The 27128-nt window shown below is 45.5% G+C and overlaps 1 protein-coding gene across 3 annotated transcripts; it reads right to left on the bottom strand.

Annotated features, from left to right (window-relative positions):
- Positions 1 to 694: 694 nt before the first annotated feature.
- Positions 695 to 27128, bottom strand: LOC135902603 (flavin-containing monooxygenase 5-like). 3 transcript variants are annotated; one of them, XM_065432796.2, is made up of 7 exons: positions 27067 to 27128; positions 10110 to 10230; positions 8813 to 9049; positions 6328 to 6745; positions 5225 to 5551; positions 3937 to 4137; positions 695 to 1491 (listed from the first exon to the last, which is right to left on the bottom strand). In XM_065432796.2, the coding sequence occupies exons 3-7, from the start codon at positions 9022 to 9024 to the stop codon at positions 1030 to 1032; spliced, it is 1620 nt and encodes a 539-aa protein (XP_065288868.1). In that variant the 5' UTR covers positions 9025 to 9049; positions 10110 to 10230; positions 27067 to 27128; the 3' UTR covers positions 695 to 1029. The 3 variants fall into 3 exon arrangements, with proteins under 3 accessions (XP_065288868.1, XP_065288867.1, XP_065288869.1); XM_065432795.2 differs by lacking the exon at positions 27067 to 27128 and adding an exon at positions 23127 to 23218; XM_065432797.2 differs by lacking the exon at positions 10110 to 10230 and having other exon boundaries at positions 27067 to 27115.

Below are 27128 nucleotides of genomic sequence, written 5' to 3'. Positions count from 1 at the left end.
ATGCAGCTGAATGGTGTAGCACTTATAAGTTGCAGGGAAGCGGCCGAATTCAAAGCAAGAGAGTGCACTTGATACCGCGAGTACTTTGCATTCAGCAGCCTACAAATGCACCAGGAGTGGACTCGAGTCACCTAATAGCTCTGTGATTTATGGCGAATAGCTTTGAACACGCTTACGATGTGTGTTTCCGATAGTGATTACACCCAGACTGTGTACGGTCAACGTCAGTCACTCACGTGCCTATCCCATGTCGGTGTGAACGATCGATGCTGTCGAGGTAGTTTAGGGGTATAACGCAGATAAATCATTGCATAGCAAAAGAATAGAAAGTTGGGCGAGTTGGTACGGTAACATATTCTTGGACTGTAGCACGAAGTGACACACACACAGACTGGAAGAAGCGCTCGTCCTGTCTTCTTCTAGAACACTGCATAGCAGTCCCAGTATGAAACACGTCGGTATCGCGGAAAGGAGGTAATCAAAGTAAAATACAAATTATTTGACCACGGCTATTATTTGTCTTGATCTCGCAAGTGCGCCTATAGGGAACGCAGGGCTTATGAGGCAAATTAGCGCAAAAAAGACAATAAGCACAACGGAAGGGAAGACAAAGACGTCTTTTTTTGTTGCGGTAATTTTACTTATCAGCAACGCAAGGCCAACTGGCCCAACAATTAATTCTAGGGAACGTATATTCAAGGGAACAGGTATGAACTAAAGCAATTTTTAAAACGACGGCAAGCATCACCGGGAAACTGTAATCACTTTATTTTCAACAAAACAATGTGTAATATACGGAATTACGTAAGTCTCACGATAAGCAATAAGCTCAACTGCATCCCTAACCCGTATTCTGAGTTTTTGGTGCAAGGCGTACCTTGTTTGTCCGTTGGAGCACATCAACGCGGAACAGAGGTTATCATCTTCTTCTGGCGCCCATTTCTAGGACACGCACATCAATGGGCTTAGCGAATAAACCTTCGCATTTTGAGTCCTGAGGGAGGAGATCAACAAGGACGGTCGAAGTTATCAAGAATGTTCCAGCGGTCCAGAAAGTACGTATGCAACGACCAGCACGAAGAAGAAAAGGAAGATGTAGAGGAATGCCGACGGGCCCTTCTTTTGTCTCTCGAAGGAGGCGCATCGATCGTTGAGCGGGTACATCACCCGGTAGCTCGTGTCGAGGATGGCCTGCCGCGCGCCGGACCACGGGTGCGGGCCTTCGAGCCGGAACTGGTACGGCACGCAGGGTCCGAGCAGCGCGCGGAAGAGCTCGTTGTCCGTGAAGAAGTACTTCAGGATGTTGGGTCGGGCTCCGATCTGGCTGGTTAGTTCGTCCATGTAGCTCACCCAGTCCACCTCCATGTTGTAGCGCGGCGATGCGACGTAGCGACGTCGCATGGAGTCCCGCTTCTTGCGGATGTCCTCCAACATGGCTTCCTCCGAGGGGAGCAAGCGTTTCTCGAACAGCATGTGGGCCATCCAGCGGCTCTGTGTATATGCACGTGAGGCAAATGATATGAGTCAGCCCTATATTGTCACTGAAAACGTGGAATGGTTGATAAGATGAGAACTAACGTTACAACGTCGCGCGGCATCATTGTCGTTGCATCGTACAGTTTCTGTCGTTCCGATGCTCGCATGTGGTCTGCTCTAAACGCCCCCCCCCCCCCCTCTAAAAAAATAATAATAAATAAAAGGACAGAATTGAGTGCGCTGAGTGCACTGAGAAAACTGAGCGGGCAGTTTGAGGAGGACGGTTTAAAGCATAGAACTTACAGTCGTTACGCAAAAAGTACACGAACCGCTAGGAAACGAAGGTGACGTTTTCAAATGTTCTCTACAAGCCTTGTATTCATATTGTGGACGTACAATGTTAATTGAGACGCTTGGTAATTGATCACTGCAGTCGAATTAATAGGAACATAAAATATATCGACGGCTTCTTCAGGAGGCTGCAAACAACGTACGGCATACAATAGATACAGTTTATTTCATCCGCATAGAAAACTTCGCTCTTTTTATTTAAGCTTTATTCGTCTTACCCGAGACACAGTGTGTATATATATATTATAACATGGGAAATTCATTATGCTTATTGCATTTTTGTTTTCGTGCGCCAAGATAAAAGCCTCTCCACTGATGATAGGACATTTGAGAGGGAGCGGTGCGAATCAGGAACACGGCCTTTAGTTTTACGTAATTAACAAGAAAAACAAAAACAAAAAATCATTGCGAAATGGCACGATGCAATTTTTAGTCTGTTAAAAACAGTTCTTGCCATTCAGCTATAGATATAGTGGAACCTGGATGCTGTAAAAAACTTTGGAAAGTCGAATCACGTGTTTAAAGTAAACTTTTAAACTGGAGGTCGCGCCTGCAAATGCTCCTGCGAACATGTGCATTGTTCGCACAAAAAAAAAATAAACTAGAGGAGAGAAAGAGAAATAGCTATGGTGGTAAGGAATTCCAGCGAGTAATTATACGTTTTAACGTTAAATGAATTCTGGGGTGTTACTCGCCAACACCACGATACGGTTTATGAGGCACGCCACAGCGGGAGCCTACGGATAAATTAGGACCACCTGGGGTTCTTTAACGTGCACCCAATGCATGGAGCACTGCCGTTTTTGCATTTGGCTTCCATAGAAATATGTCCACCGCGGCCGGGATTTGGTCCCTCGCCTCCGGGCTTAGGAGCGCAACGTCGAAGCCGCTACGCTATACTACGGCGGATCTTTAACGTTACGCGTTTAAGTGAAATATGGAGTCTGTAACGGAAGTAGTAGCGCTCGTGCTAAGATGAGGTCACGCTGCGGTCAGACTAGAAGCCGCTGAGAGCGACACTTCTGGGTGGAACCAATGCTTGCGTCGTGGTTAAAAGCTTCAAGACAATAGAATTAAGCGCACAGCCACGGAATACATTACAAGAAGAGACCATTTCGCTGTTTGCCAACGGCGAATGCGGAAAGCTTCCGGTTTTGTCACAAATATAGCCCACTAAATTTATCGGACAGCACACACAATGACGAGCTGCCGTTGTGCGGCAATACGAGATTTGACAAGAGATTTTTAACACTTTGTCCTCTGCGCCTAATCAAAACTTTATAAATCATTTTCGCTATCGTTTACGCAAGAAAGTGGTACATATTTGCACATTTATTACTTTTACGCATTACCTTTATTTCAAAATGTAGGAATAAATGTTTTGTACTTATTGAACTAATTTGAAAAAATCAACACACACCTGCTGGACTGATATGACATGCGACGGGACACTTCTTGGGACGCAGGCTCATGAAATTTTAGGCCATGATATTCAAAGTGCCTTAATCAAAATTTCAGAGGGAACTTTGGTGCCACCGTCATTCACATACCATGGGAATGACTGTTAGCACATGGATTTGTCTTGTCTTCGTGCTTGTGGCTTGATACGCCCTTGCAACTTTTCTTTTACTAAGCGTTACCTGCGTCTATCGCACTAAATATTGAAGCCGTATTTTCGAAACAGAAATAAGACTCGGCGCACATGCATAATAACTGTGAATTTTTACGCTTATACCGTAATAAAATAAAATAAAATAAAATAAAATAAAATAAAATAATATAAAATAAAATAAAATAAAACGTAATGGTTTGATGAAACTAATCAGTTTGCAATGTTGCAGTGCCTTTTGAAGCCGGAGGGAAGGAGTTCAGGCAAAAACACGCACTAACCATGATTCTCACTCTTGCTCAACCGCCATGCTTTCACCTCCCACAGAGGCTATAACACCAGACTTCTTTCTATATAGTAATTTTTGTAGAAATGTTGGCTCCATTTGTGATCACCGTGCCACAGGATGTCGTCATAGTTACTGTTCTTAATTGGCGCTTTACGACGTTCCTGTAGGTAGCGCCTCCCTTGAAAGGCTACGGCCAAACTCCGTGACTCACTTGCATCTCAGCTGCTGGGAATATGGGGCCGAGGGGCTGGATGAGTCCTATGACAGCCAGGCTTGGGTGTTTCAACTGCGGCGGGAAGACGTACTTGTACAGATGCACATGGTTGTCCACCACGGAGACCATGTCCTTCGACAGGAAAGGAAACTTGATCTGGTAACCCGTGGCCAGGACGACGTCGTCCAGCGGGGTCACCTGAAATACCGCAAGCAGCTGTGAGATGACGTCTTATCAAGTAGAGTATACTCGAATCGCATCTCCACAGGCTTATTCTTTGTCTGCTCGGCGTTGGTTACGCAACTAAAGCCAAGGAATGCCAGGTCTCGGCAAACATATTTTTTTTCGAATGAAGAATTCGTAATTCTCTTTGAAGCCCGGTAACGGCACACAGAACAAGATGAGTAATACAGACTATTTCATTTTCTGTTCAGCGTACTAAAATTTCATTTCATTGTTACGTTTAACTTCAAGCACGTATACTATAGTCACGTTGCCAGGACTGAAATGTTAATTGTAAATTATTAGTTCAGGGAAATTTATACTTCTAGTAAACGACAAATTTTTTGAAATGCAACTCCTGTTTATATGTATATTAAATTGCAAAAATGCGCACTTCTACTATTAAGTTACCATGTTTAGAGTATACAAGTATAACCATATATATGTATATGTTTACACAGGTTTCTCTTTTCCACTTTCTCTTTCCGCTATAATGTCAGTTCCCCTCCACCTATTATCTAGGTTTATCGTATACAGGAAGCGTCGACATTGTGCATCATGACCTTCGTAAGCATCTTTGTCCTCGCAGATAGCCTCGTCACCCGCGCCGTCGGGTCCTTTTCATGTAGAGCACGCGTTTTCAGGCTCCTGCGGTCTTCATTTCAACATTGTTAATCGACCTCCACTGCTACGACTTTAAGTCGACTTCTAGCTTTTAGACAACATGTTTCAAGTCAAAACTTGATATTCGCATGCATACGACACATGAATGACCGGGAAATTATCTTCGGGGCACGGGAAGATCAAGATGTGGGCTAAAAAAAAATTAAAGGAATAAGATACTGGACACTGCTGTTAAGTTCACACACTCCTCTACCGCGTGTTGCACAGCGTAAAGTTGCTGAATTCCACTTTCATGCCATGGCGCGAGCAGTGGCGTGGATGCCTTTGTGCAACGAAGTGCTACAAAATAGAGTTGCTTTTGATAAAATAAGGGATAGAGAAATTTAGCAGGTTGCAAAGGCAGCATTTTTACCAACACCTAAGTCATTGTGCGACTCACCTTGTCATCGCCTTCGAAGAGCACACCGTCTTCGGTGAACTCTACGATGTTCTTCTTGATACGAACCTTCCCGCTGATAATGAGGCTCGGCAACGCGTCGTTGACGGTCGGGTGCTGCGCGCTGTAGCGGTGCTCGGGTTTGAGCCCGTAAGCCTCGTGGTTGAAGAAGCCGTTCAAGATGTTTTCCACGTAGTCGTTGACCAATGAGCCCGGCAAGACGTGCCTCAGGTAGGAGTTGAGTCGCGTGTTAAAGAACAAGTCGATGGGCATGCCGTTGGGGCCGACGCGTTTCAACAACCAGGCTCCTCTCCTCGCGGACAGGTACGTCTGCGAGGAAATCGTTGGGCAAAGAACACCGCGTGTTGTATGGAGTAACAACCTGCGTCCAACATGCATACAACGAATTCCAGCAAGTTTCAACATTTGGAAGAGCCATATGACTTGTCCGTATGCTCTTCGAAAGCGTATGCTTTCGTGGCGACACCGCGTCTGAGGACAGGGGGGCGTAGGAGGGAGTAGGAGGAGGATGTACTGTCTGTTATTCTTGCATACGAGGGTATGGGAATATGCGCATAAATGTTTTCTGTGCGTCCAGTCTTTGTCTCTGTTAAACTCTGTGACATTGAGATTCTACATAATGGTATCTTCGGCTGGTCATTTCAAGATACTTCGGCAACTCTTCAAAGCTCTCGTAAGACAGCAACAATAAGTTTCACTGTGAGCACAAGTGGTTCCAAAGGATAAAGTGCGGTTTACACGATTTGACCCGCTTAACATCGCACTGCAATAGCGCTGGTAACAGAGCGCTCGAATGACTTCTGATACTTTAAGTTCACAGAGCTAACAGACGTGTAGTCAGACGCGCACCCAACGGGCGTTGAGTGTTGCTTTCTGGACACTGTGAAATTCCTCCGCATAAAATCCACCATCTCTTCAGCTCTGCATGATTGGTTCATTACGCCCTCTCTGATTGGCTCAAAACGCCATCATGACAAAACTTGACAACGCGGCGGAATTCGACATTGTCCAGAATAACACTCTGGTTTGGACCATCCGCGAAATGTTTTCGCGCAGAGGGGACGAAACCTCAACGTCATGCTTACCTCACGTGCCACGTGACTGACGTCTTCGACAGCGTCGAGCCCTGAGTTTCCGATGCCGACCACGGCCACCCGGCGGTCCCGGAACATGTCGGCGTTCTTCAGGCTGTGCGTGTGCACAATGCGGCCGCGGAACTTCTCCTGTCCCTTGAAGTGCGGCACGTTCGGGTATACGTGGTGTCCCACGCACACGACCACGGCGTCGTACGTCTCCGTTCGGTCGGTGTTCGCCTCCAGGTCTCTGACGAGCACGTCCCAGCGGCCTGTGTTCTCGTAGTCGGCGGCTGGCGTCACCTGCACCACGTCGTGCCTCGTCTTGACGTGCTTGGTGACGCCGAAGTGGTCGGCGTAGCTCCGGAAGTAGTCCAGCATCTTAGCGCTGTGCATGTAGTTTGCGAGGTCCTTGGGCGGTGGGAAGTCGCTGCAAGGAAGAAAAATTGCGCGAAAAGGGAGACATGTTTGAATTTCGTCAGACCTCGACGTGGATCTTGATGAAAACGTTGACGATCCACAGCTTGGCCGTACGTAAATTTAATCAGATAGACAAATGTTTCTGGGAATGGAGAAGAATTAGCCTAGACGTTCGATTGGCTGTTCGTTCATGATGTCGTTACCCCGCGGGACTGAAGATTTTTAATGTTTTCGCTTGTTTCGATTGTTAATCATAGTTATATTTTAGCTATTTTCTTGGTCATTGGTGTCTGATTTACTCAATCCCGCTAAGCATTGTGGTAAGGGACGAGTGTCTTATTCCACTGGCTTATTCCTTCATATGGAAATGGTAGGAGTTGGGTGGCGGGGGATTTCACTACAATTTCCGTATGTATGCCCGTGATATGAGTGATAGCGCTCTGGATTAAGTTCTTGACAGGATTTAATAAACATTGGCAGACTTTCCGTGAACTGCATACCATTGATATCCATATGGCATCTTTTCAGAGACTAGTGTTTTCGGGAATAATACTCAGAATACCCGCGATGTATAATGCATATGCGTGTACATATACGAATTGTTGTTGCCGAATATTCTGTAAGGGGACGGCGGGCGTCGTCAAGCTGCCTCTACTGGAGCAGCTTTTACTTGCAGCCTCCTCCATCAAGTAGATGGAAATAAAGTTGTTATTATATTATAATATACTGTCGCTAACAGCGACGCTGCTACTGTGACGTCGCAAGATGCGAGGTGCAAGAAGATTGACCGTTCACACCATTGATTCCATGGTAAAGAATGAGGGATTATAACCTGCATTTTCGGTTTCTTAAGACTATCCTCGAGGGGAAGGTAGGTTTACGAAATTGACAGCTTCGTACAATGAGACTGGGCCAACGAACCAATTTAGAAAGGCACTAAAGAGCAGCGCTAGAGTAACCGAGAGGGCTAGATCCCTGTTCAAAAAGCCTTGCAAGCTGGAAAGAGAGATATATTTGCAGAAGGAAAGGCAGGAGGTTTTTCAGTGTAGCGCTCGGCTGGTTACTCTACACATCGGAAAGAAGAAAAGGGGAAAGAAATATAAATCCTTACTTCTGAAGCATATGAAAGCCAAGGTACGTATAAGAACAAAAGGTACAATGTTAAGCAGATTAGGGCAAAGTGAGACACAAACGACATATACGGGCGCCAACTTCCAAGTGTTTATTTACCAGAAACCACGAAACTTTATACATGAAAGCTAAGTGCAAAGTATTCACAGTAAAAATAAACTAATAAATGTGATAGGAGCTAACGATCGCTCGTAATCGAGTGATCATCAGAGTGGATATACCTAACGATGTAACTGCAGTGACCTGAACCGTCAATGCAGGCACATGGGAACACGCGCGCATTACATGCGCAAACCGAGCAGCCAACCAAATGGGGCAGCTGCACGTTCTAATCTCTGCAGCGATTACAGGTTATCTGTTATGAATGAAACTTCTTTGTCACTTAATGTTACTGACAGCGTGCTGAAACTACAAATGTTTCAGCGCCGATCCTGCAAAATGTTCACATTGCTTATACCTGAGCGCGAAATTACCAGAATTCGTTACAAGAATGTTAAGGAGACAGTTCTCGAACGACGGCAGTACGGAGCAGAGAATGAATGCGGCCGGTAGATGATGTCTAGTTTAAACTAGGAAGGAAAAGTTCAGTTGGGTGAGTCATGTGGTAAGTAAAACGAATAACCAGTGGTCCCCTTTTTTTATTGGCATGATATAAGGAGATGCTGTAGGAGATATACAAGTCAAACTAACCTTACGACATTACAAAGCTACTCCTAGAGCGATAGAATGCGTGCCAACGGAGGGGAAACACAGTTCAGGAAGCCAGAGGATTGAGTGGTGCGATGAGGATAAGAAACTTGCCAGCGTAGAATGTAGCCGGCTGGCGCATGACGGAGGTAACAGGATATCGTTACGTAAGCCTTCGTCCGGCAGTGAAGAAGGAAAAAGGCATGACACTGTACAAATACTATGAAAGAAAGGCCGATAACTATGGTAAATGTGATACCTGAATGCACTCATTTCCTTGCTGGAGTTGATGATGGTGGTGCGCATCACGGACGCCTGTCCCTCGACGTCATCGTCCTTGTATACCCAGAGACCTCCGATGTCGGCGGACCGGTCGTACAGCACCACGTCGAAGTCGTAGTCGAGCATCTGGCGCGCGCACGCGAGGCCGCTGGGCCCGGCGCCCACTACGCAGACTTTACTCTTCGACATCGTTCGGGTTCCAAGGTTGCCTTTACTAAATAAGGGAAGGAAACAAAGCCAGCCAAATTGACAATAATGAGACGCAATGCCCCGCAGCAGAACGAGATAGACGTTGTGGCTAGTATTGCACGAGCCCATAGGGATACCGAACTTCAGGACCGGGCATTGGGCACGTTAATATGTTCGTGGCTGCTCGTTCTCTCAACCAATTTTCATTGCAAGAAAACAGACGATATAACGAACAAGTGACACGTAGTCTCAACTTCCTCAGCTCACATAAAGAATCGCCATCGCGGAACATCTGCCAAGTTAGCAGCTTGCAATTATTTGCTGGTTCCACGCGCTTCAACACGAAACAGAAACGAATTAACAAAAAAATTGAAAAAAATCAAGGCAAAAATTATGCGAATGCCATGCACTATTGTAAACGAAGCTTTCTGTGCTGTTTTCTTTGATTGACGATAATTAGTGATGATGTCGACGAAGAATGTTTAATTTCTTCACCATTTTGCGCAATACAAGAGTGGGGAGGTGATGTTAAATGTTGCCTAGCGTGCACCACTATGTTTTTTTTTTTTCTGCGTAGTCTACAGAGGACAAAGCGAGTCGTGTCGGCTTGATGCGTTCTTGTGCGCCATTGTACATAACCTCCGAGAATGTTAGCATTGTCATTGCCTCACACGGCACATCGCTTCGTGGAAAAAGTGTTAAACATTCATTGAATTACGAGGTTATACGTGCGAAAACCACAATCCGATCATGAGGCACGCCGTAGTGGTGGACTCCGGATTAATTTTCACCCACCCGCGGGGTTCTTTAAGGCGCGCTTAAATGTAAGTACCCGAACGTTCTTGCATTTCGCCTCCATGGAAGTGTGGCTGCCATGGTCGGGATTGAACCCACGACCTCGAGCAATGTCGTAGCCACAAAGCTACCGCGGCGGGCACAGTAGTGTTAATTTGGGGTGCGACCATTTCGATAGTGTCGCCTAGACGCTGCGGCTTTAATTAGGCCTTGCATCTGCACGTCGTGCGTCAGGTATCCCCTTGCAAAATTTGCATGGTGTTTATTTTTCAGAAACAGCAGAAACGTACCGTGGTGTACCTTGAACTTAAATTTGTCCACTTTGTCCGCAGCCGCTGTCGTGTCTAGTAGCAGCGTCTCCTTGCCTTCTTACGACTTTTCGCTCTCCCGGCCTTCCCCCATGTAAGCGAGCTGCAAATGAAGAGTGACTTTTTGTGATTGCGTCGGTTCTACGCATTCTCTGCCACCTTTCCCTACCTCTCCTCTATCTCCACTCTGGTCTATGCGTTCACCTTTCTATCGAAAGGTGCGCACTGCAGTTTCTGCAGTGCTTTTGCAGGGGGTCACAGATAATTACAGCTGTCAAGAGTGTTCCAGAGGGCATTGTGCACATTCGACGCGATGGAAAGGTCCAAACGAGTTTCTCGCATCGCCTTTCATCTCTACTATGCTCCTGCCATATATATGAGTGTTCTGAACTACCTCCTGACGCGGCGTACAAAAGACAGCAGCAGCGGCGGCGGCGGCGGCAGCAAAATAATGTAACTATATATATGCTCCCTGCAGAGGAGTGGCACGTAGGTCGGCCATCTTGCCCGCCGACGCATCCACGTTAAGCAGGAATGCCACTCCTCTTGAATGCAGGAAACGGCGTAACTCAGCGGTCGAGTGTGCTTGCTCGTTCATTTCGCGCCGTGGCGCCAAGAAGACGTTCACAAAAAAAAGGTAAAGTCGGATAAAGAACAAATTTAGTTCAAATTGATGCTATGCATTGTTCGCTGAGAGTCACTATCGGCAGAAGCATTTTTTTAAGTAAGGGAAAACTCGAACAGACACTATACTAGATAAAGTTCTAGAAATCGTTCGTTGCACGTAGTTTTTGACATACTGCCTTGAAAGACAAATTAGGTAATTTGAGCGAACAACGAATGCTACAAGTTATCTGTGCTTTGTGCTTTATAAATAACGCAAGCTAAGTAAAATTTTGCGCAAATCGAGGCAGGTCAGGCATAACAGACGCTGGATACGGCTTCAAATTTTATACTCCGCAGTTCGATGGACTATGACGGCCTGTATAGAATTTACTATGCTGCCCTGATACATCTGCAAGGCGAATCTTTATATATGTATTCACATGCGCACATTCGTATCTTTTTCCGGTACAGTTTTTTCACTGGCAAACCAGCTGTTACATAGCGCGAGAGGAGCCATAGGTGTCTTGAACGTTATCACCCATTCTCATCGAAAAAAATAATGCTAATGAGATTTGTACTTACTCTATATGATCAGATTTCTTGCGTGGCGCTGGCGCGAACAAGTTTGTGCAATATAGAAGGTACCGCTACGCTGGAACAAATAACGAGTCTTATTGAATAGCCGACGCACTCCACTTGCAGCACCAATTTCGACGCGCGACGATCATTTTTGTGATAGAATGTGTAAGCGTGACTGAACGAGGATGTAGAAACAATCAGACACACAGAGACAGCGCTACTTTCAACAATTGACTTTATTTTTCGCACACATCGATAAACGAACGAGCGGAAACAAACGCGCACATATACTGAACGAGCGGAAACAAACGAGACAAAAAAGAGCATTCAGGGGTGCATGTCGATGAACCGTAGACGTGTCTAAAGCATGATCAAAACATACACTGCAACAGTTACAACCATAAACCGAGGAATCATATTTCTTTTTCAGATAGCGACCCTGAAGGCTCGGTCACGCACCTTTCTTCTAATTTTGCAATTTCATAGGCCTCCACAATCTCCCTTGTCATTATACTATGAGTCCTATACAAAATAGAAGTACTTTCAAGCATGGGTTTGCAGGGACAATCTCGGCGATGAATGCCCAAATGACCCGAGATTACTCTAGTGGTCTTATATTGTTGCTCTTTTAGTCTCCGATTGGTGCATTTGCCAATTTGACCAACATACGTGTTTCTGCACGAAAGCGGAATGGCATAGACGACGTTATGAGTGCAGGTTACGAATTTTTTGTGATGTTGAAGTAGAACATGCGTTCGTTTTGTTGTTCTCTGAATTAACTTGTTTGCATAGCTTCTGTAGACGTTCAGGGGCAGAGAAAACCACGGCCACCCCCGACTTTGCCGCTATTCTTGTGAGACTATGTATATACAATGAATCTATGGTACCGCAGCAACTTTCTTTGTTCTAGAATTGCTACTGCTTCCCTTCGGTGCGTTTCCGCTCAAGCCGCCCGCCACCGAGGTGAGCGTACGCATCGGCAACAAAAATCTTCCAGACGCTTGGGCTGATCTCTGAAACTGGTTGCCGTTTTGTGGTCACATGACTTCATGAGGGAATTATTGAAACCAAATGTTATTATTGTGCGTTTTACGAGTTTTTAATGAGCGGGAGGAAATGGTAGGACTGGCTTATTACCTCTCGGCTGATAACTCCAGCAGACCTTTTGTGGTGAAAAGTACAAGGCCAAGTTTAAAAACCTTATGAAATGGCCTACGAGGACTTCATGCGTCAACGACAAAGGAGACAACACTTCGGTGGACGAGGTTAGGGTTTTTGAAACCACCAGCCAAAATTAGCTTATTCGTTACTCAATATAATTAACAAAAATTGTCAACAAACCTGAACAGTTTCACGACATCGGTGTTATATTTCAGATGTTCATCTGAAACCTGGTCATGGTTAGCTAGATATAAGTCACTTAAGCAGTGAAAAATACATGACCCAAAAGCCTGTGCCATATTTTTTTTAACAACATTTCCCTCCCAAGTCGCGTAAGTAGAGTTAACATAAAAACTAAGAAGTTCTAGAAATTTGTCGCAAGTGAAACCGGAAGCGTTTTGAAATCGAACTGTTCCAAACTTGCCAATGTAGTCACACATTTGATCAAGTCATACTGTAGGAGTGAACGGTATAGGTTTTTTAAGTCAACAGAAAAATCGACACTGGTAAGAAAGGAACTTTGTCGCTTTTTGATCATGCCTTAGTCACGTGTATGGTTCGTCGACATGCACCACTGAACCTCCCTTTTTGTATCGTTTGCTTCCGCTCGTTCGGTATAATTTATAGATGCGTGCGAAAATAAACTCTATAGTTGAAAGTAACGTTGTCTCTGCGTGTCTGTTTCTTTCTACGTCCTCGTTGAGTCGCGCTTACACGTTCTATCATGTATTCAAACCGACTAGCCTGCCAACGTGTTTTAACGATTATTTTGCGTCGAGTGTCACTTGTTCTTTTTTTTTTGGCACATGTTTGACAAGCGAGCCAGTTCCCTTTTTTTATGCTTTGAAAATGCATGACGCGGGGGTGAGAGAAAGAGCTGATTGTTAACAAGATTGTCGAATACCCAGATTCGTCAGTCATAGATATGGCGCTGTCTTGTTCTTTACTTCCACTAGTAAAGCAGTAAATGTAATCAGATAAAACGCCCTATTACAAAATTCTGGGAAGCATCGTATAGAACTGAGAAGCACCTTATAGTAATCTTGACGTAGCGCTGTAGGGCAACAAAAATAATGTCCATCCAAATTTGCCCTAAACAACACACCAACACGACACATCCAACACTGACGTGGCAGAGGCGGCAGTGCAGGCGCAGCCGTGAAGTTGGCTTTCCCTCAAAAGCTGCCTTTTTGCGCGTGTGACCAGATTTTGCGAATAGGGGCGCGGGCGGCGCATTGTTTTCATTCCACAACTTGCAATAACACGCCTCCATACTTAGAGTATTTTAGCGTAAAAAATACAGAAGTCTGTAATTTCATTCTGGTGGCACTATTTCATCGGTACTATGGTAAAATTTCAGCTCTTGCACAGCAAGCACGTTAAAAAAGAACCATGCGCATGAAAGCCACCACGCTTCATTGATAGAAGACAGACAGCTGATGCTGCAAAGAATGCATGCACAGACCTCATTGTTTATAAACATTGTTACACTGAACTCTTGATTAAGATACACTGAGGAACATAGTTTACTTTCCAGTGATGTAGTGAAATGAGGATTTTCGGATAAGACTAAAGAAATTACAAGTTCTCCTCGGGTGCAAAAATTTTCACTAACATACATGCTTTATAGCTGAATCAAAAACTCGATCATACATGTTCGAGTCTAAACAACGGCATTCGTTACCTTAGTTTCTGTGAATGCGAAAGGTATGCCACGCTAAAGCAGCATAAGGCACGGTTTCGTGAAAACAGGAAACAGGAGTGTAATAGATACATATTTTTTGTAGAACTGCTTTCGTTACCGAACTCCAACAAGGCTGCGTTTCCCGCTTGAAAAACGTGAGGTCAGGGCCTCCATTATTTTGTTCCTTTCCCCCACGAGTCATCTAGAACCGCGGAGCCGCCGTGGCGACAGGAAAGCGCGTGCTCGTCTCACACCCCGAAAGCCCGTGCTCGATTCCACATCCGGGCCGAAACCTACAATACTTTCTTTTCAAAGGGAATAATTCACTTTGTTTACAGGAACCTTTCAGATAAATGTGGCGTCAATTCGAGTATATTGTTGCGCGCTTCCACTGTTTCCGTCGTCGGCCATTTTTCCTGCCGTCATTCGGTGACGCCGGCGGCGACGCATTTTCGGGGGCATATGATGCTTTCGCATTAATAACCAAAGTCACAAGGACGTCCGGATCCACAAGCAGGAAGATCAGACGAATACATGTGCTACGCATCATGCCCATGGCGGCTAGATGAACGGTTACAGCATTATAGTTCCCTCTAGTACCTAATTATGGCACGAAACTCTATGCTCTCACCCTTTTGCTCGGCTCTTACTTTCTCCCACTTCAGACCGGGTGCATCCGCCTGGCTTGATAAACGGAATCTCGCTGTTTTCTCTCAGTACAGGCGCTGTGCAGGAATTTTTACACGAAAAATGCGTGAAAAGAACGGGCGCTTTTACGGCGAAACTGTTAGCCTCTCCCTGATCGGCATTTTTCATGTCGTCGTCTGTGGACAAAAAGAATGTTGGTCAATTCCGGAGGTAGTGCAACATCGGGCCGACCTGAGGTGAAGCAGGCTTCAAGCACTCAGCAAATTGAAGCGAAAAGTGCATACATTCTTTCTAATCACGCATACAACCTACACAATAGCATTCGTTTCAATAAAGAACAAGCACGAAACAAGCATCCGAGCCACATCATTGATGATGAAGCGCTCCTGATAACATTGTGAAGCACGTAGGGCTCCCCGCGTACATCTCCCGGCAAACATTACGGTTGCGCGGGCTACCGCGGCGACGGCAGCTTGGGACCTGGGGAGTGACGTCACTAGCCTTTGGCATATAAAATAAACAGCCGTGCAATTGGTTTCATTGTTGTTTGAGTACCGCTATGGGTGCCTTGCGCGTGACGGAAGACGGCGCGCTTCCTCCCCGCTTTCCTCCCTTGCGCGCGCGAGATTGATCTGCCATGGTCGGCTCACCCTCGCAAGCTTTCACTAGCGCATACAGCACACGGTGCGCGGCGACGATGATATCGCCCTCGGACTTTTACGAAATATCACGGCGACCTCGATGGCAGAAATGCGCCTGGAGTGTCCATATAATTGATATCGCAACAAAAGATTGGAATAAAGAACGCTCTACATGCACTGAAGAAGCCTCATACGATTTTTTATTATATTCACTTATATATTTTGACAATTCTTGAGGGGCACGCATTTGTGTACTGTCTTACAAACTCACTTAAGCTTCTTCGTAGCTGGACACGCAGCATTCACTTGGAAATTTGATGCCACCTTCCTTAGTGCTTAGTGTTTAGTGTTCTCTATACCATAAGGTATCATGGCAACTCTGCAGCACGTGTGTTCCTCAGGTAGACTTTTATTGTGATTAGCATTGTTAGGATGCAACGTGCCGCTATTCAATGCCAAGAAATCGCTTAACATTTCTAGCATGCTGGGCACAATCGAACCCGCATCATGTGTATTCAGATAGTGTCCGTGTCATGTGTCATGCGTCATGTGTATTCAGAGAGGATAAGTAGGCATCTAGGTATTATCGAGAAGCCGAAAATTTGGGATTACACGATGAAGATTTGCTCCTTAGATGGAACAAACACCGAGAAAAGAAAAGGATGGGCGAGTGAGTTCGTGCAAGAAAACATTAAAGGCTCAAGTGAAAATTATGTGCATAGCATTCGGAAAAAAGACAAAGGTGCCCCAAAACGATTATGTAACCATATAAGAGCACTCGGCGCTCCAACTGAAAATTCGCAAAGGGCTATAGGGCATGAGGACGTTAACATCTACGAAGGAGACGATGCACCGCGGTACATCACAGACGTTATTAGGGAGAACTTCTGCACGAAAGAAAGCGTAGCTGACTCAAGCAGATTCAGCAACAGCTGTGAAGCCTGAGAGATCAAAAATTAACATAAAAAGAGTTTATTGAAAAAAAAACAGAAGAAAATGTCCGAAATAACATGGCAGCAGGACCCGATGAAATCTCAATACAGCTAAACAATAACCTCGCTCCAACAAGCAAGGCACTGCTGACTAATGCCATGGAGCAAGTGACATTAACAAAGAACATTCCGGTTGGATGGCGTGAAACAAGATGAAGCTCATCTACAAAGGCAAAGGTGATAAGGATAAGGCGAGCTATACATGCCAGTCACAGTAACGTCGGTGAGATGTAGAATGGTAATGCTAGCCATAAATTTGGAACTGTCGAAGTGGGTGGTGAAAAATGATGTACTGGGGGAACTCTAGAATGGGTTCAGGCCAGGCAGACACTTAGAGGATAATATGCTTGTACTAAGTCAGTGCATAAATATTTAAGCAGCTCAGAATAGACATTTATCGATAGCATTTCTAGATATTAAAGGAGTCTATGACAACGTAGACAAGGAATTGTTATGGGCTATTCTTAAGCACGAAGGCATAGGGACGATTTCGTGGAGCTGCTGAGGGAGATATATGGAGACAACCTAATACAAGTTGCATGGGAAGGTTGAAAAGGTAATGAAGTGGTGTAAATTCACCAAGGACTGAAGAAAGGATGTCCTCTATTGCCGTTGTTGTTCACGCTTATTATTATTATTATTTGTTTTGAACACATATACACATATACACAGGTATTAGGAAAGGGAAAGCGAGGGGCAGGCTGGCAACTGCCACCGGAAAGGGCACAACGCCTGCCTACTCTTCTGAAGGGAGGTGACAGCAACACAGAAATAGAGGATAGGAAGGAGGGGAGGAAAACGGAAAGAGGAAAGGAGAGCAACAGGACACTGCGACAGGACAAATCGAAAGACTGAAGTAGAACTCAGCATCCGGAATTAAAGTGACGCCGCGTCGAGCAGCCTCCACAATTATCAACCACATCCATGGCTAGTTCGCTATGCGGCTAATTGTGTTCTCCACACGCTTTATGTTTAGAGCATAGAAAGAAGACTGGAAAACAGCGAATTAGGGTTTGATTTATCCTACGTGCGTAATGGACAAACGGTGCGACAGAAGCTCCTTGGACTGATGTATGCGGACGACATAGTGCTACTAGAGGACAATAAAAGAGATTTGCAGACACTTGCGAATAGCTTTGGCAACGCAGCGACAAATCTAGGCCTCAAGTTTAGCAGAGAGAAATCGGGAATTGTGATCTTTAATGAAGATACGAGTAATTGCGCGGTGTCAGTTCAACAGCAAGTCATACCCGTAGTCAAGCAATATAAATACCTCGGCATATACATAAACGAAGGAAAGACTTACCCAAGCACCCACCAAGATAATCTGAAAAGAAAGGGGAAGCGGAATGCTGCCATAATGAAACACAGAGTACTGTGGTGTTACAGTAAGTACGAGATGGTGCGTGGAATCTGGTAAGAAGTAATGGTGCCAGCGCTATAACGTTCGCAGATGCCATTCTATGCTTAAAATCAGATATTTTGTCGGGGTTGGAAGTTAACCAAAGAACGGTAGACCAATTGGCGTTGGGAGCCTGCGCTAAAACCACAAATGAGGCAGTGCAGGGTGACATGGGTTGGATCTCTTTTGAAGTCAGAGAAGCACACAGCAAAATTAGTTTTGAAGAAAGGCTCAGGAACATGGATGAAAATAAACGGGCAGCTAAAGTACACAAGTATCTGTACTTGAAAAGCGTGGACACAAAATTGAGGAAGAGGTCAGGAGGAGGAGGAGGAGGAGGAGACGATAAATAGAGAAGGCAGGAATGTTAGCCAGCAACGCGTCCGGTTGGCTACTTGGGGACGGGAGAGAGGGAATAAAAAGATGAGATAGAGGGAGGGGAGCGGGGAAGAAAGCTGCCATGAGCTCGCGCACGCACACAGAGGGCCTGAGTGAGTCAAAGGCGTTCGCATAGGTCAGCCACCCTCAATAAATACAAAAGTGCCTCCACAGGTTTGTGGGCGGACGAGCGATAGGGACGGTTTTCAAGTAGCACCTGCACAGACAACTGCCGATCGTCTAGTCGTCGCAATGCGGTAGATAATGTTTGTCTTTCCGACTGAAATCGATGACATTGGCACAATAAACGTCCGATGTCGGCAACGAAGTACAAGGTAATTGAAACTGTAAAAAAAAAATTAGAGAAACAGAGACAGTTAATTGGATGCAAAGAAAAGAAACAAAAAGGATCATGGAGATTTCCAAGAATGAGAAGAAAGAAATTAGAAGGGAAAACCTCTATGATAACACAAATAGCAGTGTCTTGCTATTTGAGGCTCGAGCCAGTCGCCTAAGGACAAAAACATGCCGGAGAAAATACTCGGAAATACATGAGGCATGTGTATGGCTGCAGTAAAAATCCGGAGACCACTCAGCACATCCTAATTGAACCATTGAGAACCAGATTCACCCAGTGAGAACCGGAGGTAACGTACACCTTCCAGAAGCGCTTGCGTTTAAAGTGGACGGAAGCGTCAACCGGACAAAAGTCGGGATAAGCAAGAGACGTTTAGAGTATTGGTGAAAAAATAAAACAAAGAGGTTGATACGACCGTATTTCTTACAGTCACGGCTAGTGGCACAAGGTAGATTTTGAAGGGGGAAAAATATTAAGGAGTCGTTTTTTATCTAGCGTTTTTGTATACATGTATAGCATACCTGATTAAATCAAGCAGGCTAGATGACTATTTATCACCGCCCCATTTTAAAGAGGATGCCATTAAATCCTCATCCTCATCATCATGGGAACTAAGTACAGGGCAATTGAAAGTGTAAGTAGACAACCAGGAGCCATCAGAAAGAAAAGGAGAGAGACATAGACAGTGAAATGGATGCAAAGAATGAAAAGAAGAGGCCATGTAGATTTACAAGAACGAGAAGAAAGAAATTACAAGAGAAAATCTGTACGATAACACGAAGGGAAGTGCTTTGCCACTTGAGGCTCGAGCCGGTTGCCTAAGGATAAAAAGATACCAGAGCAAATATTCGCAACTAGATGAGGCATGTGTATGCTACAGCAAAAAATCCGCAGACTACTCAGCGCATCCTAATAGAATGCGAAGTGATCCACCCAGTGAGACCCGTAGGTAACGTACACCTTCCAGAAGCGCTTGCGTTTAAAGTGGCCCGAAGCATCAACCGGTCAGCAGTCGAGACGAGCAAGAGAAGTTTGGAGTATTGGCGGAAAAAAGGCAGGGAAGAGATTGATACCACGGGATCCGTTACAAGCATAGGTAGCCGTACAAGGTAGATAGAGACGTTTTGAGGAAGAGAAAAAGGTTCGAGACACATACAAAAATGCTAGAGTGAAAAGTATGCATGACATACCTGTATAACTCAAGCAGGCTAGATGACTATTTGTCACCGCCCCGTTTCTAACGGAATGCCAATAAATCTTTATATCATCATCGCAACGCGAGATGAGAGCCCCATTGCATACACGCCGCGTACATGACTAGTGTATGTGGTGACAATAAGTTATGTCTCTACATTGCTTCAATGCTAATCGCATTCACGTCAAAATTTATAGTGAGATGGGTTCTGCTGATAATTTTCTGTTTAGTGTCTTTACCTCCGGAACCAGTTTTTATCACGTCAAGAAAATAAGGGGTTTCGGGTATCCGCGCCTCTTTTAACCTGGTTAGTTATGTTCTTCTGCAGAAAACGAAAACAATTCTTGATTAGTGTGCGTTTGTGTTCGTGGATATTGCAACACCATTTTTAATCAGTTTTGAATGGTTCGACTGAAAGTCAACAAGGAACAAAGTTTGCATTCTAGGTAGATATAAGCTCGGTAAAATGTGTTGCTGGGCGAGTTGGTGTAAAACTAAGGAATACATATTATACGAGACAGGAGGGAGAGGAAAGAAACAGAGCCGGTGCTAATAATAAAATTATAAGCTTGTGGCTTACATATATGTTAATTGTTATCGCAACCAAGTATATTTGGTTGCGATAACAGTTAGGTATATAGACACTCTAGGCGCATTTGTGATTTCGTTGTCACCGTCAGCGTCGGCCTTTTCGTAATGTTCCTTATAAACTCTAAGGGCGATAACAGTGTCGCAGCGCGCCGTATGCTGTATGTGCGAGTGAAAGCATGCGACGGTGAGCTGACGATGGCGATTCAATCTCGCGCGCGTAAAGGAGGAAAGCGGAGAGAAAGCGCGTTGTCTTCCGTCGCGTGCAATGCTGAGGTAAGGTGGGGTGGGGGGTTCTACTCTGGCTCCTGCGGCATATGGGTGGGCCGCACGGGCCTTAGCTTGAAAGCGACCTGCGATGGGAAAGAGCGCGCGCACATGCTGATAGCTTCGAGTGCGCTGTGTTTTCGCCGATTTTTTTTTATTATTGATATGATATAAGGAGATGTTGGCGCGCAATTTAAGGCGCCGGCTACTCCTTATCTCTTGGGTGGTTCCGTCATACATCATTCAGGGTTCACGGTTACATATCAAATAATCTTTTCACACAAGCACCAGGACTTATAACGCAACGTTTCCACAGGAAGACTATGGCGTAAGGAACACATGGTACATACAATATGCATGGCAAATGTCTCCACACTTATGTAGTCGAAAGTCTCAAAAGTACAAACGATACTGTCGCCTAATAACACATTTTCTAGTCAGCGGGTCAGCGGGTACATACAATATACATGGCAAATGTCTCTACACTTATGTAGTCGAAAGTCTCAAAAGTACAAACGATACTGTCGCCTAATAACACATTGTCTAGTCAGCGGGTGGTATATACATCGTGTAAATATATTAGCACATACAGTCACAAGAGGACAGTCAACATATTTCCCAAACAGATGCGTATATAGAGTGACATTGAAATGAACAGAACAATGAAAGCACTAATAACGTCCAACGATGCCGCTGTCTTCAAGAAAAGTCTTTAGCGCTTAGTTCGCGTTGAAGCGAGAGGCAGCACGAATGACAATTCGCTCGCTGCTGCTGCCGCGCTTCCTCACTCCAGCGTTTCGACAGCGAGTTCCCGCGGTCATCGAGTGAGATGTGTTCATGCTTGCTTGTGCGCGCGTGACACCATGCTTGTTAATTTAGCTAGTAAGCGAATGTTTATACGGCTGAAAGAACTACTATCCTTACTTCGTATAGCTGTCCACTAATTTGCTATCGCAATCGATGCTTCGCCTGCGAAACAGCGACTTTTTTTTCTTCCTTGGCCATAACAGAAGATTCTTGTCATGTTGTCGCGACAGACAGCGAAGTTTCATGTTACGACAACAGTACAGCAGCCTCTTCATTACTGAAGGCGCCGCGTTTATGACAGTATTGAACCAAACACGAAGAACCGAACTGATTTTTTTGCTTCCTACTTGGACATTCTACTTGACTTAGAAGCTTGAACAAGAGCAGATTTGCGTTTATATTTTAAGTCTTCGTAACATTAACACTTCACTTAATAGAAATAAAGTAATGTAATCGAAATTTGGTGTCCTTCGCTTAAAAAGAATTAAAATAGATGGCAAACTTATTTAGTTCGTTCTCAATTTATTTTGAGAAGCGCGCATATTGTATATGGTAGAGCGAACAGGACATTATTAACTCATGAATGCTATCGCAGAAATGCAACTTGAATTGATGCGATAGATATAGCCGTATGTCAGATGCACGCATAGGTCACCCGCGCAGCCGGAGCAACACTTGCTTAAAAATCAGTGTGGAACAAGGCAGCCCGCAGCGTTCGCGACGCGCCGCCAAAATAGGCATCTGTTTTTAGGCTCTGACATCGCTGCACTTGCGCATCATTCCTCTGCCTCTGCTATCTGCGCAGCAGCTTCGTGATGACCACGCGATTCGATTTTGGTGTGTACAGTGCGGTCCACTCTTAAAGAGAACGCAGGAATGCCAATCCCGTGCGAATTTCCCCCTCTGGCAAGTGTACAATCGCCCCGCTTTGCTGCCGATGAGTTGTGGTTGGTGGTGCTGACACCTTTCTACACACTGGTGCGGTGCATGGATATGTACTGTACACTGACGTTGACATTCAGCATGTTCATGCAGCACATTAGCGTGTTCTCTTTAACAGCAGACCGCACTGTACACGTTGTTTCCACCGGAACTGTTTACTGTTACAAAGGATGCGGAATCCGAGACAAAGGGACAATATCTAATAAGCGAAAGTCAGCGCGATTGCGAATATGGTCTCTAACCTATTTTGTGCATAGCTCTAGGTGCGATGTTGTCTACGGCGCTGAAACCACCTAGGGATCGTGAGACTATATAGCACCAGTGTCAACGTATGAATGCCTAAAATTATCGACGAAATACATTGGTACGTGTTTGTCATGAACTCACGGTATATACATAAAGAAGGTTTTCTGACAAAAGAATACGCCGAAGGTTTAGAGACGGATGTTTTGAAACAGCGCCTACAGCCTCATATGGACGCACCTTAATTGAGCACTGACTGGCATGATTTTCGCACCTGCAACGAATGCGCTAAAGTACTGATTTACAAAAGGCAATTAGTGAAAATTTATTGGCTAGGCGTGACAGCGATCATCGTCCAATGTATGTCTCAGCACCACTGCTGTGAGCGTTGGCCAGCAAAAATTGTCACTGTGTGTGGAATTCTCTATTTCTAGTAATTATGGGCATGTTGTTGAAACATCCCGTATTCACACTGAAACAGCCGCCACGTAAATAAATAAAAACTCACCCTGACTACTGATAGCGTCGTTGGAGCTATTCCGTACGAATGCGCAATGTGTACACGTACTTCAGTGGCTCTTGCCTCGAATTGGCTTCGCGGGGCACTGCGGCAGCTGTGAAGATAGCTATATACTACTCTATGGACACAGCCTGGGAAAGGCGAGGGCGACCGTCAAGTTCCTGATAGCGATACCGGAGAAGGTTATCGAGGTTATCGAAGGATATCTTCTTGTAGTCGCGTATCGCAGAGCTCTTTTTCATTTTCGTTTCTCTATTAACGATATATATATATATATATATATATATATATATATATATATATATATATATATATATATATATATATATATATATATATATATATATATATATATATGGGGGAAGCACAATCCGCTATCGCAAACCGCTCACCCATGTCTGGCTGTAGACAGAGAAAGAGAGAGAGAGAGATAAGCTTTATTGTCTCAGAGACTGAAGTCCATCTGGCTATAGTGTCAAAGAGACGATGAAATCGCCGAGCTTCGCAAGTGTAGTTTCTATTATAGTGATGTGCGAAAAGAAGAAAAACCGAGGCGATGGCTTTTTTTTTTTAGCAACAATCACATGAATCCAAGGAAGGCATTGGGGAAATAAACACCGTTTCCTCCATCAAACTGTATAATGTAATTCTGATGAGGGTCAAATTTGCGATGAAGTTCGTATTCGCAATAAAGGAATATGCATGTGAAAGTGTAAGAGAAAAAAAAGCTTTGTTGCCTCTGCGAGCCAGACCACACAACCTACGCATGAAACGTGCAGTGAGGGAGAGATAGTCTTGAATGAAACTTGGGAGGTGGCCTGCTTGGCGGCACATCTGTAACATACTACTCCAGATGTACGCGATGATGAACTGAAAATTTCACACGCAGGGCATGCGGCAGACACACAATGAACACAAAAGACCCAACACACAGAAATAATGTATCTCGTGTCACAGAAACGTGCCGCGCTCAACTAACTGAGCTACGGCGACGGTACTGCATGCGTTAGCTTCGTTACGCATTTCTGTGCACGAGTTCATATCCTATAGCCCCGGAAGCGTCAGCCAGCACCACTCGTAGCCGGGACGACGGATGCGGGGCACCCTCTAAACTGCAGGCTTCACGCACGCGTCACGCAGGCTACACGCGCGTCATGCAGAGGTCGTGGGCTCGGCACCCAGCTGTGGTAAAGTTGCGTTTTCTTCAACTTTCATTTCCTTTTTCGTGCATTGCAAATGTGACGTTTGTCGCATTGTTAATCCTCATATAATAATTAACTGTGTACTTCAGTAAAAGAATTACTCTTTGCTTCTATTGGCATAATTGTCTGCTGGCTTCATATGCTTGTTCCGTGTAGTAAGTCATTCTCAGGCCTTTTTTTTTTTTTTCAGACAGGCCAATAGGACAAGTTGTTTATGGTGCCGAAGTGTGCGGCACTCTGTGTAACTTGTCCTTGTAGTGGAAACGCGTGAACTTTGTAGAGGCTGGGATAGGTAAGCAGAGCAACGACACCGCGTGCCCGAAGCTGTCGAAGATTGGAAGTTCATTTGTTATTTGCGGCGTCAGTGTTCGTTGACGTGAAGAGGGGCCATGTGGCCCATTGTTTCCTGCGCCCACTTACTACGCAGCACTGTAAACGACTACTAGCTACTAAAAGCATCAGGTGGTATCGTAATATTGTATTTAGCACAGAGCGATGCTCCTGTACACGTTCTGTACATGTGATTGCTCTTCCGTATATAGTTTCTTCGTTTGGCCACCTTCATAGCTTGTGACTATTTGCTGTTTTGTTGTATTGAGTAACTACTAAAAGAAGAAGAAAAGAAGAAAGACGTTTTTATGAGCAGATGCCAGTATAGCTTGCGCAGAGGATAGTAGTGAGATTTGAGCGCACGAGCAAAAGCGCAGAGGCTGAACGGCGCGGTGGAGGAGGAGAAGGAAATAAAAAAAGAGATTGCAGGGATGTTAACCAGAAATGCGTCTGGTTGGCTACCCTACTCTGGGGGACGGGAAAGAGGGAATAGAAAGATAAGATAAACAGAGGGAGGGGAGGGGAACGGCGTGGAGGTTCACAAATCACTAATGAGGCAAAGGATGACTGAGAGCGGTGGATCTTACACCACAGGTAGCTGTGGTTAATGGTGCGTACTTTTATTTTCACTCGTGATATCTTCTCCGCATGAAAAACCAGCTGAGTCGTAGCGATAAATTGCGATGGAGGCTCAATGGCGTGAAGGTATATAGGGAGATTAGAAGAGCACGAGTTCATCTTGCAGATAATTGCGGATTCGTGTCTGCCCGCAGCAAAATGCTCCCTCCCCTTCACTCCATTAATTCTTTCATTAAATTCACAATGCAAACCGGAGACTCATATCTGGTTAACCTCCCTGCCTTCCCTCTTCATTCTCTCTCTCTGTCACAATGCACCTGCCCTCGGCATTCCACGCAAAGGTGCAATGAGACTGTGGGGGTGCCGTACGTTGCTGGGGTACCAACCACTAAGATTTCGGGCTTAACGAGCCTCAGGACCGCGTCAGCCGTCGCCTCGCGTAATCTACCGCGCCACTATGCGCGTGCGCAGCCTGAAGAAGGGACACCGATGGCTGCGCACGCATGAAAACACAGTGTTGCCATAAGTTAACGTGAATAGGTTTATTTGTATCTGGCGACAACCAACACTGCACAATACCCAGTCCCAGTGCGGTGGGGTGAGCAAACAGGCTCGTGTACCATGCAAGGGAGAAAAAATACCGAAAAAAAGAGGCGTAACTGGCAAGTCACTGCGTAAGGCTGGCTCCCCACATCACGCCGCTAGGGAAGAGTGTCCCCGCGGCTATGCTGCGTAATCTCGCGAGGACCAATGGCAGTGACCCTAGCTCTAGCTGCTCGCTAGAGCTGGGAGAGAGACAGAGGAAAGGGGAAAGGCAGGGAGGTTAACCAGAGGGGAAGATCCGGTTTGCTAGCCTGCGCTGGGGAAAGAGGGGAGGGGGAGGTTAGAGCTAGGGAAATCGCCATCGGCTTGGGCCGCCGATAAGTGCGGTTCGGCAGCTGTAGTACGACTGCGTACTCACGAGCACTAGGCACACGAGGCCCTCTTTCTCGCGTTTGCCCGAGCATTGTACCCGATCGTTGTGCGCATGCGTTGTGTGTTGGCGCCTGTTCTTTTTTCTTCCCTATGTTTCGCCACCAAGCCTGACACGGACGTTTCCTGCCAAGAGAGCGGAGCGACCCGACGGGAAGCTCGGTGGTGGGTGCTTAGGTAGATTCCACTTTAGTGCGTAAGCAGACCGATGAATGACACGTTGTTACTGCGAATTCGTTTATTCTTTATTATTCAATTGCACTTTATGCTGCAGTTCATGTTCGTCGCTGGGTGGCGTGTACGCAGAGCATGCCCATGTGGCACTATACTCCTCCCGTCACCGACGATCGTACCATTCATTGGCTGAGCGCCGAAGACGCATAGCGAAGCGGCAAACCCTATGTTACGTACTCCCCGGTGACACGGGTTAACCACTAACGACGAAAAACTGACGCTTCGCAATTACACACTTTGTGTAGGCCACTATGATCCCGTTTGGACGAAAGTTTAGGTGACGAAGCAAACCGGGTCGTTCTTCTTAGAATTTACACAAAGGTACATTTTTGAGGCGCCACAGAGGCAAAATTCGCCAGCAACAAGTTTCTACAGAGATAAGGTTCCCCAGTACAATGTGCTCCCTTTTCTCTCTGCAGACCTTTTGGGTCGGGCAAACGCGATAAAGAATCTCTCATCACTAAGCAACGCTCTTCGTCTTAACGTTCGGAAAAAGTGCAACACAAGGCACGCGCTCCTCTTAGGTGCAAGGCACCGCAGACGAGCTCAATTCCTAGCGACGCGCAAACGAAGGGGCCGGTGTAACAGAGGATAAAACGTGTACTACGTACCGTGAGCTGTCGCGGATAAGAAGCCTCCCTCACTCTCGCTCGGTCGATCTGGGACATTTTTA

Source organism: Dermacentor albipictus, chromosome 3, assembly GCF_038994185.2.
Source record: "Dermacentor albipictus isolate Rhodes 1998 colony chromosome 3, USDA_Dalb.pri_finalv2, whole genome shotgun sequence".
Lineage (NCBI taxonomy): Eukaryota > Metazoa > Arthropoda > Arachnida > Ixodida > Ixodidae > Dermacentor > Dermacentor albipictus.
This window is presented reverse-complemented; position numbering and strand designations above follow the sequence as displayed.

Excerpts from the sequence above, each read along its gene's own strand:
- LOC135902603 (XM_065432796.2), bottom strand. The coding sequence starts at position 9,024 with ATGTCGAAGAGTAAAGTCTGCGTAGTGGGCGCCGGGCCCAGCGGCCTC. Across the intron at positions 4,138-5,224 it reads TCTTCGAAGGCGATGACAAG|GTGACCCCGCTGGACGACGT; the intron begins GTGAGTCGCACA and ends GCGGTATTTCAG. Across the intron at positions 1,492-3,936 it reads TCCCAGCAGCTGAGATGCAA|AGCCGCTGGATGGCCCACAT; the intron begins GTGAGTCACGGA and ends GCATATACACAG.